At 46.9% G+C, this 13891-nt stretch overlaps 2 protein-coding genes across 2 annotated transcripts in view; one reads left to right on the forward strand and one right to left on the reverse strand.

Moving 5' to 3' along the window:
- Positions 1–13891, forward strand: part of LOC135405270 (zinc finger protein 501-like) — a 229944-nt gene that overhangs the window by 50029 nt on the left and 166024 nt on the right. The window lies entirely within an intron of this gene.
- On the reverse strand, positions 11809–12508 carry LOC135404528 (olfactory receptor 14J1-like). Its single transcript, XM_064639268.1, has one exon. The coding sequence runs from the start codon at positions 12493–12495 to the stop codon at positions 11809–11811; it is 687 nt and encodes a 228-aa protein (XP_064495338.1). The 5' UTR covers positions 12496–12508.

Genomic DNA, 13891 nt, shown 5'->3' on the forward strand with positions numbered 1-13891 from the left:
AAACAATACCCAATTAGTTTAGAAGCTAGGAAAGGGATAGCTCCAATGATTACACAGTTTTTAAATTTAGGGATATTAAAAGAATGTGAGTCAGAATTTAATACCCCCATATTTCCGATAAAAAAACCAAATGGTAAGTATAGGTTAGTGCAGGACTTGAGAGCAGTAAACCGTATTACAAAAGATATCCACCCGGTTGTAGCTAACCCTTACACCTTGTTGACATCTGTTTCTGAGAAATTTCAGTGGTTTACAGTGATTGATTTAAAGGATGCCTTCTTCTGCATACCACTGGCACGGGAAAGCTGGAAAATCTTTGCCTTTGAATGGGAGAACCCAGAGACTGGACGGAAGCGACAGCTTACTTGGACTCGGTTACCACAAGGATTCAAATGCTCACCCACGATATTTGGTAATCAGCTAGCAAAAGAACTTGAGGAATGGAAGACTTCTCAGGTAAAAGAATCTCCTTTTTCATATATAATACTTCAGTATGTTGATGACATCTTTTTGGGAGCTGAAAACAAGGGACTTTGTCGTCTGTTAACCATTGAACTGTTAAACATGCTGGGACAAGCAGGCTATCGAGTCTCAAAAGAAAAAGCACAACTAGTAAAACAGAAAGTTATTTATCTGGGATGTGAAATCTCCCAAGGAACCCGGCGCTTAGGAACAAATAGGGTTCAAGCAATATGTGCTATCCCTGTGCCCCGAAATAATCAGGAACTGAGATCTTTTTTAGGAATGGTCGGATGGTGCAGACTGTGGATTCCCAACTTTGGACTAACTGCCAGACCCTTGTACGAAGCAGTAAAGGAGCCCAAGCTGACCTGGGGGACGAAGCAAGAGAAAGCGTTCCAGGAATTGAAAAGAGCCCTCCAGGAAGCACCTGCCCTGGGACTGCCGGACCCAACCAAGGAGTTTCAGCTCTATGTCTGCGAGAGACAACGAGTGGCTCTAGGAGTCCTCACTCAGCGTCTAGGATCCTGGAAGAGACCAGTCGGGTATTTCTCCAAACGACTGGACGCAGTAAGTTGGGGATGGCCAGGGTGTCTCAGAGCTGTGGCAGCGACGGTCATTTTAATACAAGAAGCACGAAAATTGACTCTGGGAAAACACATGGTAGTGTACGTGCCCCACATGGTCATAACAGTTTTAGAACAAAAAGGGGGGCATTGGCTCTCATCTAGCCGTATGTTACAGTATCAAGCCTTGTTAAGAGAACAAGATGATATTGAACTGAAAATCACTAACCATCTCAACCCAGCAGAATTCCTTAGGTCTGCACAGGAAGAAGAAGAAGGTATCCTGGAGCATGACTGTGTAGAGACCATTGAACAAGTCTACGCGAGCAGAAGAGACTTGAAAGACGAACCATTGACAGATCCTGACTGGGAGTTGTTCACCGACGGATCTAGCTTTGTGGAGAATGGCCTCAGGTATGCTGGGTATGCAGTGGTCACTGAACAAGAAGTGATAGAAGCAAATGCACTACCCCCAGGTACGTCTGCACAAAAGGCCGAAATATGGGCATTGGTGAGAGCTTTAATATTAAGCCAAGGAAAGAAAGTTAACATATGGACTGACTCCAAATATGCTTTTGGGGTAGTTCATGTTCACGGAGCACTCTGGAAAGAGAGAGGACTACTTACCTCTCAAGGGACAACGATTAAACATCGGGAAGAAATTTTACAATTGCTAGAGGCAATACACAAACCCTTAGCAGTGGCAATAATGCATGTTAGAGGACATCAGAGAGATCCCGGACTACCATTTCGAGGTAATCGACTAGCTGACCAAGCGGCGAAGGAAGCCGCAAGAGAGGTATGGACTCAGATGGTTCTTTTGCCTGTTCGAAATAATCCAGCAATACCATATATGGAAGAAAAACCACATTATTCACAGGAAGATGAGAAATTAGCTCAAATGACAAATGCAAGAAAGAATATTAAAGGGTGGTATATTTCCCCCATAGGACAAGTGATTCTACCTGTCAGAATAATGAAAACAGTGCTTGAAACAGAACACAATAAGTGCCACTGGGGTGCAGAAGCATTGGTAAAATTTTTGAAAAAGGAAGTTCTCTCAAACCAGATGTTAACAATGGCAAAAAGGGTAAATGCAATGTGTCCTACATGTATAAAGAACAATCCAGTAGTCAGGAGGCAGGTGGAGATGGGAAAATTACTGATAGGTCAGTCACCGGGAGATTACTGGCAAGTAGATTTTGCTGAGTTGCCTAAGGCCCAATCCTATAAGTATTTGTTGGTATATGTCTGCACCTTTTCAGGATGGCCTGAGGCTTTTCCTTGCAGGACTAATCAGGCAAAGGAAGTGGTAAAGACTCTCCTGAGGGAAATCATCCCAAGATTTGGAGTTCCTCTAGGGATGTCCTCTGATCGAGGACCGCACTTTATTGCAGGGATAGTCCAAGATGTGTCGGCTGTATTAGGAATAACATGGAATCTCCATACGCCATGGAGACCACAGTCTAGTGGACAGGTTGAAAGGATGAATCAGACATTGAAAGGTCAGTTGAAGAAAATCTGTCAGGAAGCAAAGATTCCGTGGCCCCAAGCAGTGTCCATTGCCCTGTTGAGAATTAGGATCAAACCGAGGGAGAAAATAAGAGTAAGTCCATACGAGATATTGTATGGCAAACCCTATCATGCAGCTACCTACCAAGGGGATCCTCATATAGTGGGTGATCAAGCAGTGTTTAATTATGTGTTATCTTTAAATAAGACTCTCACAGCCCTCAGAGGAGCGTTGCAGTGGAACCGACCTTTGCCCCTGGAGAATCCAGTGCATGACATTTCTCCGGGAGACCATGTCTATGTGAGAAACTGGTCGGTGGAGCCGCTGAAAGAAACATGGGACGGTCCTCGCCAGGTGATAATGACGACCTACACGGCAGTAAAGGTCGGAGGAATCGACAACTGGATCCATTATACTCGGGTCAAGAAAGTTCCAGTCTCGTGGTCAGTAGAACCTCTCTCAGCCACAAGGATGGTATTTCGAGCCAACCGTTGAGGATCGTAGTGTTCCTGGGGTTGATAAGTTTAGCAGAGACCACCGTGAGAATTGAGACCCCAGATCCTTATTTATTTGTACCCGAACACGCTGATGTAAATTTAACCTGTTTGTTTTCAGATGACCAGGAAGCTGAATTAAAAGATCTCCACGTCAAGTGGAGACGGAGAGGTCAAGATCAAATTATGACAGAAGGAGTGACAACAGTTTGGGATGCTACACAACAAAAAGGTTACACCGTTCTGCAGGTACCCAAAGTGTCCAAAGCTATGGAAGGGACATATATGTGTGTGGTTTGGATTTGGGAAAGTTTTGATTATGAACATATAGAAATACAGATAATAAACATGACTCAGAAAACGGTGACCAAAGTGCGAGTTTTACCCCCTAGAAAACAATCAGACATGTGGGATGGTCCTCCCTTAAAAATCAATTGTACCTTCCAATCTGATGATTGCCGAAAACCAGTCAAAGTAAAGTGGTGGAAATTGAATATGGCAGATCAATCTTGGGAATCACAAAGTCAAGGAGTTAGCTGGTGGTCAAATAGTAAAGGAGGTAAAAGGTGGCTGAATATTTCTAATCCCAGAATAGGAAAGACAGAAGGTACATTTCTTTGTGTGATCTCATGTGGAGAAGAAAAAGATTATGGGATAAGGACAGTAGTAGCTGTACCACATCAAGGAGTAAGAGTTAAGCCAGAACATAGTGTTTATTCAGCCCAGGAAGGAAGAGATCTGATTCTAAGCTGCAAAATTCTAGAAGAACAGTATTTTGAATATGGGTGGTGGTTTAAGGGACGAAACTTGAAAATTGGAAAAAGACATCAGATGGAGAAGAAAACAGATACAATAGTTTTGAAAATCAAAGAAATACAAAGAGAAGAAGATGAAGGCCAGTATACTTGCTGGATAAGTAGAGATGACTGGTGGGATACTGGAATGACTGCCGTCCACGTAAGGACTGAAAGGATAACCCGACAAGTAAGTAACCTAGAGATTCCAGACAGAGAGGTAGAACAAGAAAACCTAGTTGTAGGCCTAATTCGTGATTTTGGGAAAGTACAGAATGTCACAAAAATCACTGCATGTCTCCCTATGCCTCATGCTGCAGGAGATCCAATCCCATGGGGAATAATTCCAGTACCAGAAATCCCTAGAATGTTTAAGAATACTACATGGAATTGCAGATTTGTAACTAGAACATGGAAAGAAATGACAGATGCATGTTTATTGATAGACAAAGTGACTAAAAAACAATGTGAACAGATGCCTGGATATTTTAATTGGGTGGAAAGTGGGAAAATTGGAAAGTTAGAAGGAAATTGTTTGATCTCAGGTCCAGTAACACACCCATGTTCTAAAGTACAAGTTCAAAAGAAACGAGAAAAACAAGAAGAAGTATGCCAAAATATTACTAGCTCTACAACCATGGAAGAGTGGCAAACAATTTGGGGACCCAGCCTACTAGAGACTTATAGTTATATTGGAAAAGTACAGTGGTGCATTCACTGGAAGGGGAAAAAGAATCAAACTTATTCTGCAGGAAATAGAGGAAATCATAATTGGAGGACAGAAACACGTGCAAAAGAGAATTGGAATTGTACTCAAGTATACACATGTGATATCCCAGACGATGAAATAGGCTTAATGCCAGTCAAAATACTTTTGCAATTAGGATGTGAATGTCGGGGATATAATCATACTATTAAAGGATCTGTGAAAAACATTGATTGCCGTACCACTACAGTTAGGAGTCCAGGAAATTTGGTGTGGGTAATGGGACATGGCCAGTGGACTACCCACATGCCCATAGATGGCCCGGTTGTACCTGTCACACTAGGGATACCTACTCTCTGTCCATTTTGGAAGCAAGATAAGTTAACATCAGTAGAAATACAACCACGAAGGAAAAGAGAAATTAGTAAAGACATTGATGACCTGGGGTTGGGAGATTGGCATGAACCATCAGCAGGAGTTAAATTTGGATGGGCACTAGAGTCCTTGTTTACACCAATCTCAACATACCGGAACAGAGAAATGTTGTTTAAATTAATGGGACAAACTGAAAGGTTAGCAGCAGTCACTAAGAAGGGATTTAAAGATCTAAATTTACAATTACAAGCCACCTCTAGAATGACCATACAAAACCGCATGGCATTAGACCTGATATTACTTAAGGAACATGGAGTTTGTGGATACCTGCATGCAAAGGACGAGCATTGTTGTGTACACATCCCAAATGTCACTCAGGAAGTAGAAAAAGATATTAGTCAATTAGAACAAATTGACGAGAATGTTCACGAACTGCAAAAAGAAGCAGAACACAATTGGATAGGACAATTATTCAGCTCCCTGGGTCTTCATGTGTCAGGATGGATATCTTCTGTTATCCAGTATGGAATATTGATTGTGATAATTATTGTCATAGCCATAACTGTTTACAAGTGTCTTTTAGGAATGATTGTGAAAGAAGGTCAACATACGAGACGCATCATGAAAGCTATAACAAGAAAAGAAGTAATCACACCGCAAAATAGATCACCTCCTACCCATCAAGAAACTGCAGCCTGAAGATTGCTGTATTTGAGCATCCTTGCAAGCAAAGCCTGAAGAATGCTCAAAAGGGGGGACTGTTGCAAAGCAATTTAAATTAGTAGTAGAATGGCTAAGGCTTAGTAGAAGAGTAGGCCTAGAAAGCAATACTTTAAAGTAGCAACCTTGTTTGTGTGAGTGGAAACCATAATCAAAGGATCTAGTCAAGCATGTATATAACGATTTGTTACCAAGGATGTGGTAAAGGTCTGTTAAACAGTTTCTAGGGATAAGACAACTTAAGCAGATTTATGATTAGAGTAGATGAGTATTAATTGTTATCAGTATGAAGTATGAGCTTGTTTGTAACTGCACCTGGTTTGCTGTGATTGTTTGTACCTGCACCTGGTTTGCTGTGGAAACTGTAACCGTTTTGCCGTGGAAACTGCATGTAAACTTGTTTGAGTATAAAAGCTGAATGAAGAAGGAGGGTCTTCGGAATCCTGACTTGGGGCGTTAGCCCGCAGGTTCCCGGGGCCCCGAATAAAGCACCGCATAAACCGGCACTCTGTTGGTTTGTGTTTCTTTTGGATTACGGATTACGGGCAACACCAGTCCTGCTGCAGGACTGTCCAGGGACTGCAGGCAGGGACAGCCACGGGCACTGCTGGCACAGAGCTGACCTCTGCAGCAGCACTGCCATCCTGCAGGGGCATCTCCTCAGGCCAGGGCCTCAAAGCTTCAATGTTCTTTCCACTTTCCTCTCCAGGATGTGCCCAACACAACGCCCTGCAGAGGAAAACAGCAGTGACCAGCACAAGGGTGGGAGTGCTCAGGGTGGGGGCACCCAGCAGTGCCCTGGCACAGCCAGCGCCGCTCCCAGCACTGGCCTCTCACCCCAGGCCATTGGGCTTGTTCTTCCCTCCAAGGAGGGACATCAAATGAGCAGCTCAGGGGTCCATGTTTGCACTGCATGCACAAGACATGCCCCTGTGTCACAGATTGGGGCTGGGGGGGTGGAAGGCTTAGACAAAGTTGATGGCAGAAGCCGTCTCGTTGAGCTACGAGGGGCAGAAAGGACCCCCTTGCTTTCTAAATTCCTTCTCAGAGAGGAGCCTGGCTGTGGCTGGATACAATCTCAGGCTAAGATTTTGGTTTAGATTGAAGGAATTATAGAGGTGTGATTCAATCACTTTGACCTGCAGGTTACAGTGATGGCAAATCAGAAATATATCTAGAAAATGAACTGTTTATTATGACAAATGAACAGAAAATTGATCACACAATTGAATAGATGAAAGACCTTAAAAAGAATTATTTCCTGCACAGTATAAAAGCCAAAACCTCCTGGTACTATAGTGTACAATAGGACAGTGCAGTCTATCAAATTAATTCTCTTAAAGTATTGGATCAAAGCCAGCAAAAAGAAACAATCCTGAAACAGAGATTGATGTAACTCACCCCACAAGGACAGGGGGTAGTTCTCTCTCTTTCACTTAACCCCTGGGCAGTGACCATGAAGAGCTGACCCTGCTTCATGGCAGAAGCTCCACACACTTCACGGAAGTCTGTGGAAGAATCTGACACATGACAGTTGGACGGAGCTTTTATAGTTATCAAGGGTTTGACTGCCAGACATATTTGCAGGCCAGAGAGCAGCTTATCTGTCAAATCCTGCTTCAAAAAACAGGATGTGTGTTTGAAGTTTCATGAAGCATTTTGGGTTTAGCATAATTCAACATTAAAAACAGCACCTCGACACCAGCAGTAACTAACTACAGAGAGCTTGAATTGTTTGTATTCTCTGACCAGTTTTTAGGTATTATCAGAGCAGAGCATCCTGCCAGAAATGGGCCCTTGATTCCACGAGGTACCAAATACTGTCAGGGTTCCTTTAGTCCCATGGGGGCCTGCAGTGTCACAAAGGCTCCTTGATTCCACGATGTTCCAAAACATCCCTGGGTTCCCTTGGCTCCAAGAGGCTCCCCCGTGTCCCACCAGCCCCTGGACTCCAGGAGGCCCTGCAGTGTCCCAATGGCCACTCGGTTCCATGAGCCACAGCGGCTGCCGCCGGTGTCTGTGCCCTACCTGAATCCTAACCCAAAGAGAAGAGTTTGGATACAATTCCCAAATAGTTTGCAAACTCCAGTCATTCCTGACACCAGGATGGAAATTCAGCAGATAACTAAAGCCAGTCACCTTGGGAGCCCACAACCAGCGGGGCTGAGGGAGGCCCTGGCAGCTCCCCAGCACCTCCCTCTCAGTGGGACACCTCTGACAGCCTCTCCCAGCTCCGGAACCCTCCAGTTTGCAACACTCCAAAGACCCTCGCTGGTGCCCAGGACAATTCTGATCCCCCTCAACAAACACTCCTCCAGCTCTGACCCTTGTCTGTTGGCAAACACAAAGGGATTTGGGTGAGTGTTTCCCTGACAAGAAGGAGAATTTGGGAGAGGGACCTTCACACACCCAGCTCTTGATGTGTCCACACATCTCTGCCTGGGTGTGGGTGTGAATTGACTGTGGTGGGAATGTTGTTATTGTGAATCCATAATTCAGTCACTGTTAAAATTGTAGCAAATGCTATTGAATCACTAGATAGCTGTTAAACTGGTCAATAATTAAATGCTAGTAATCTCTTTTGCCCCCTTATATTTGTGTCCAAGTCCTTTGCATCCTGATCCTCTTGCATCCCAAGGCTCTGTGTAAATCATTCTCTTTCATCAAAAAATATATTTTTCATGACTTCCACTTTAAAATCTTCCTCCTTAGCTAAACTACATAACAACTCTAATTAGTTGTTGATGTCTTGAAGACAATTAAAGAAAGAAAAATAATTTGTTTTTCAGTGTTTTAATGGGTCCCACGGTGTGTTTGGAGTTGCATCAGCTGTCAGTCCAAGGTGGGCCATGGCAGAACTGGTGAGGCTGGGGGGTGAGGAGCAAGACAGATCGTAGAGGGTCAGTGTGGATCTCCTGAGGAGACACTCAGCATCAAGATAACTTGGAGAACACCTCTATCACCTCTTTTCTGAACTTAAAAATATCCAACCTTGAATTAAAAAAAAGTACAAACTTTAAAGACTTGTTTTGAAATTGTCTTGAAGACAATTTAAGGAAACAAAGAGATCCTGAGGGATTTCTGGAATTTAATGAGCTCACGGCATTTTTGCAGCCCAGCCCATGATCCTTGCGGTGCTGAGCGAAGATTGAAGCAGCTGCTCGAGAAGTCAGAAGCCAAAGTCCAAGTGCCTTGAAGCATTGCTGGGCCCCACTGAGGGCAGGCACTGCCAAAGCCTCCCCAGGGACTCCTTGGAGCAGCTCCTTGGAGGCCAGGAGTGCAGGCAGACAAAGGCTCTGGGCAGGCCACTGCAATGCTGAGCAAAGCCTGCCTTGGTTTTGTGGAGCACAAAGGCCAAGGGCTGAGCCCCAGGCCCTGGCCCAGCAGATCCTGTCCCTCCCGGCTGGCTCAGGGCTGTTTGGGGGGCACTGGGATGGGAGGGGGAGCAACAACAAAGGGCCAAAACTGGGCAACCCCTGCCAGGCTCCTGAGGGAGGGGCGAGGCAGAACCCAAGGGCAGAACCTGCCAGGAAAGTTGGTTGTGGTGGCCTGAGTGGCAGAGGCAGCTGCCAGAGGCAAGGGGACAAAGGCCTGGGTGCCTTTGGGCCTTGCAGCCCTGCCAGAGCCCTTGGCCATCTCTCCTGCAGGCTGTCCTGCCCTGGCCCTGCTGCTGCTCTGGCCTTGCAGGCTGCACACACCCCTCCTGCTTTCCCACCCCCTCCCAGCAGCATTTCTAGACCCTCCCTGATGTCTCTGCACCAGCTCTGGCTGTTGCCATGTGCACTTGGCCTTCTGAACTTGGATCCTGAGCCCCTGTGCCACAGGACATCCCTGCCAGAGCCCAGGCCCTTCTCCTGGGGGTCACTGCAGAGCTGAGCAGATCCAGGTCACCTCCCATTCCTCTGCCAACCCCCTGGGCCTGCTCTGGGCCCTGCAGGTCCTTGCCCTGCTCCCAAGGGCTGTGGGGGTGCTTAATGGTCAGGGCTTGGGGTTTGGAGCTTAGGGTGGGGATTAGGCAAAACTTTGGGAGGTTTGTTGTTCTGCTGGCAGTTCATGATTAGGGGAAGAGCTTTTTGGGCTGGGTCAGGATTAAAGCTTGGCTTTTCAGACTGGTAATACAGGTTTGGGAATGGAGTGGGCATTAGAGGAGAAATAAGAGTGTGGAGTTCTGGGTTTGGACTTTTTCTGGCTTGGAACTAGAGCAGTGGGTTCCTTTCCATGGGAGGAGCAGCACTTTCAGGTGGTGTTAGAACTTGAGGTTACAAAGTGCATAAAGGTCAATCAGGAGTGTTTGCAGTCAGTGCTTTTTCTGTCTTGGAATTAGAGCAGTGGATTTCTTTTCAGTGGGAGGGACAGCAGTTTTGGGTAGTGTTGGGGCTTGAGGTTACAAAGTGCATAAAGGAATGTTTGCACAGTCAGTGTTTCAGCAGCCTCAGCATTCCCTGAATCTGGTTTTACCTCATCAAAATCTTTCCTCTCTCTTGGCCATGCTCCTCTTTCCTTCACCAATTTTCTTATTCCTTTTGTCCCATTTCCTCCTAACCTCCTCAGAACTTTCATCAGGATGAGCTCAGCTGTGTGATGATGCTGTGCAACCTCATGGAATCAAGGAGCCACTGTGAAACTGCAGAACCTCATGGAATTATGGGGCCATTGTGACCCTGGGGAAACCCATGGAATCAAGAGGCCACTGGGACACTGCAGGGCCCCATGGAGCCAAAGGAACCCAGGGACAGTGGGCAACCTCCTGAAATAAAGGGGCCACTGTGACACTGCAGAAACACATGGAATCAGGAGGCCATTGTGGCACTGCAGGGCCTCTTGGAAACAAAGAAACCCTGGACCACAGTGGAATTTCATGGAATCAAGAGGCCATTGTGACACTGGGGAACCTCATGGAACAAAAGGAATCCAGGGACACTGTGGGACTTCATGGAATCAAGGGGCAGTTGTGACACTACAGGGCCTTATGGATCCAAAAGAACACAGGGACACTGTGAATCTTGTGGAACCAAGGGACTGGTGGGGCCTCATGGAACCAAAGGAAACCTGAGACATTTTGGAAGCTCATGGAACAAAACGGCCATTGTGCCACTGCAGGGCCCCATGGAAACAAAGGAACACAGGGACACTGAAATGTGGTGGAAAAAAGAGGCCATTTTGACATGTGGGACGTCATGCAAAAAAAGAAACCCTGAGACCTTTTGGAACCTCATGGAACCAAGGGGCCATTCTGACCCTGAGGAACCTCATGGACTCAAGGGGCCACTGTGACACTGCAGGGCCTCATGGAACCAAAGGAACCCTGAGACATCTCAGAGCCTTTGGCTGTGCTGCTCAAGCTGGGAGGCAGAGCCAGCTGATGGTGCTCCCTGCCACTGACCACCTCCCACAGACGCTCCTGTGTGGCCATGGAGGGGGCTCAGAGGGGCCCTGCCTTGTTCCAGAGCTGGGACATTGCTTTGGGGGCTGCTCTTGGTCAACCTGTGCAAGTTCATTGAGGGCAAGAGAACTCACTGGCAAGAGTTTTCCCTGTACCTGCTGTGTCCCCTGGGCTTGCAGAGCTCTGTTTGCCCCTTCACAGCAAGATTTAGTACTTGATCTCTGGGTGACTCCATCCTGGGCAGGATTCTGCTCCAGGGCTCCATTCCCTGCTGACTGGATGGGATGGGCTGTCCCTGCAGATCCTCTGTGCTCTCCTGCACTTCCTGAGTTCCTACAGACAAGTCCTCACCTGCCATCAGAGCCCTCATAAGCTGCAGAGCCCCAGGCAGGTGACTTGGAGATCATTTGTCATCTCCATTTGCCATCAGCCACTAACACACCACATCTGAACCAGCCTTCAGTCCCTGAAGTCCCAGTGGGTCCCTGACCTCACTGCACTGTCTCCATGAGAAACAAGCTAAGCAACAAGACTTTTGAGACTCTATTCCTTTCTGACACTCAGAGATTGTGATTCCTCATGTACAAACTAACACAGGCAGGATGTTTGACAAATACCTTGCTGCATAAACTTTTATTTTGTTTAAATGCACACAGAGTATGATTCCTGATTGGTACATTTTGTGGGTGAAAAAAAAGAGGTAGAGAGTGAATTATATGGGATGAAGAATAAAATTTCAGTGTTATTCACATTAACAGATGAACAAAAAAGGAAAGCCCCCCACCACTATCAGAAGCTTTAGAAGGCAGGCTGGGCCCAAAATAAGTTACACGATGAGTGTTCCGCAGAAGAAAAGATGCAGTTTATTGCTCCTGAAAAACATCCAGTCATCATTTTCCTAATGGTATCCTTGAGCTCCTGGTTCCTCAGGCTGTAGATGAAGGGGTTCAGTGCTGGAGAAATCACTGAGTACAGAACTGACAGGGCCAGATCCAGGGATGGGGAGGAGATGGAGGGGGGCTTCAGGTAGGAAAACAAGACAGAGCTGAGAAACAAGGAGACCACACCCAGGTGAGGGAGGCACATGGAAAAGGCTTTGTGCCATCCCTGCTGAGAGGGGATCCTCAGCACAGCCCTGAAGATCTGCACATAGGAGAACACAATGAAAACAAAACAACCAAACCCTAAACAGCAACTAACCACAATGAGCCCAATTTCCCTGCGGTAGCCTGAGTGTGAGCAGGAGAGCTTGAGGATGTGTGGGATTTCACAGAAGAACTGGCCCAGGGCATTGCCCTGGCACAGGGGCAGGGAAAATGTATTGGTCGTGTGCAGCAGAGAATAGAGAAACCCAGTGGCCCAGGCAGCTGCTGCCATGTGGGCACAAGCTCTGCTGCCCAGGAGGGTCCCGTAGTGCAGGGGTTTGCAGATGGCAACGTAGCGGTCGTAGCACATGATGGTGAGGAGGGAAAACTCTGCTGACATGAAGAAATAAAAGAAAAAGAGCTGTGCAGCACATGCCTTGTAGGAGATGGTTGTGTTGTTCTGGAGGGAATTGTGCATGGCTTTGGGGACAGTGGTGCAGATGCAGCCCAGGTCTGTGAGGGAGAGGTGGAGCAGGAAGAAGCCCATGGGGGTGTGCAGGTGGTGGTCACAGGCTACAGTGCTGAGGATGAGGCCGTTGGCCAGGAGGGCAGCCAGGGAGATGGCCAGGAAGAGCCAGAAGTGCAGGAGCTGCAGCTCCCGCCTGTCTGCAAATGCCAGGAGGAGGAACTGGGGCATGGAGCTGCTGTTGGACATTTGCTGCCTCTGGCTTTTTGTTTCCAACACAGGAGAAGAAGACAGTAAGAGGCCAGTTAGCATGGATTTATCTAAACAAAGTCAAAGCTGTATTCTACAGATACTCCCCAGGGCACACACAGACAGCCTTTTGATTTCCGAGGAGATCTTCCTTCAGCTCCAGTGCTGGGTCCCTACTGAACAGCATTTTCACTGTCATAGCATCACTGTGCTTCTGTACAGGGGTTTCACATAACAAGGAGATGTTAAGGGACAGATTTCCAACCTGGAGGGAAATTCACAACTTGGAAGGAAACCTCAGGGAGACAGCCAAGTGTCCCTATGATGGCATTTGATTTAAGGAGACTCAGCTCCTTCCCCAGCACCACAGGCTGCACTGGTAGGGGTCATATTCCATTTGCAGGTGCAAAAAGGACATCTCAGACTAGTCCTGATGGGTCTAGTAGAAGTGATGCTGGTGCTGCCCACAGGCAGAGCAGTGGCTGAAAGCACATTAGGAAGCTCAGATAAACCTACTGAGCACTCACAGTTCAGATGTCTCAGGGACTTGTCAAAATTAATACTTTCTTAATGATTTATTCCTCCCATTCCTCCAGAGTAGGAAACTGGAAACACAATCTCAGGAAATTTCTTTAACCTCATAAAGATCTTCATCTTGGAAATATTCTGAGAGGGAGTTGAAGCTCTGAGCATGTCCTCCTCCTCTGCACTCCAGATACTTTCAGAGTTGCACTTACAGAATCTGTAGTTGGTGGGCAGTGCCAGCTTTCCCAGATGCCTCCAAAAGCTGCAGTCCCATTGCTCTGCATGAACAGACTTCCTGTGCCAAGATCTGTTAAAAGTTCTCCCCCAGTGAGGTCTCAGCATCATTCTACGTCTGACAGCCTTTAACTTCTCTCTGTCTCACTCCCCTGCCCTTGGTGCTGCAGGCAGTGCCCTCAGCCCTGCTGGGCTGTGCAGAGGAGCTGCTCACCAGCAGAGCTGTCTCTTTGAAGCTCTTCTTGCTTGCCAGGAGCTCCCTGTGTGCCAGGAGCCCGGCCCAGCTCAGCAGCACAGCAACAGCCCCAGGCATTTCATGACC

This window comes from Pseudopipra pipra, chromosome W, assembly GCF_036250125.1.
Source record: "Pseudopipra pipra isolate bDixPip1 chromosome W, bDixPip1.hap1, whole genome shotgun sequence".
NCBI lineage: Eukaryota > Metazoa > Chordata > Aves > Passeriformes > Pipridae > Pseudopipra > Pseudopipra pipra.

Bases quoted from the DNA above. Each gene is read 5' to 3' on its own strand.
- LOC135404528 (XM_064639268.1), bottom strand. From the start codon at position 12,495: ATGTCAGCAGAGTTTTCCCTCCTCACCATCATGTGCTACGACCGCTAC.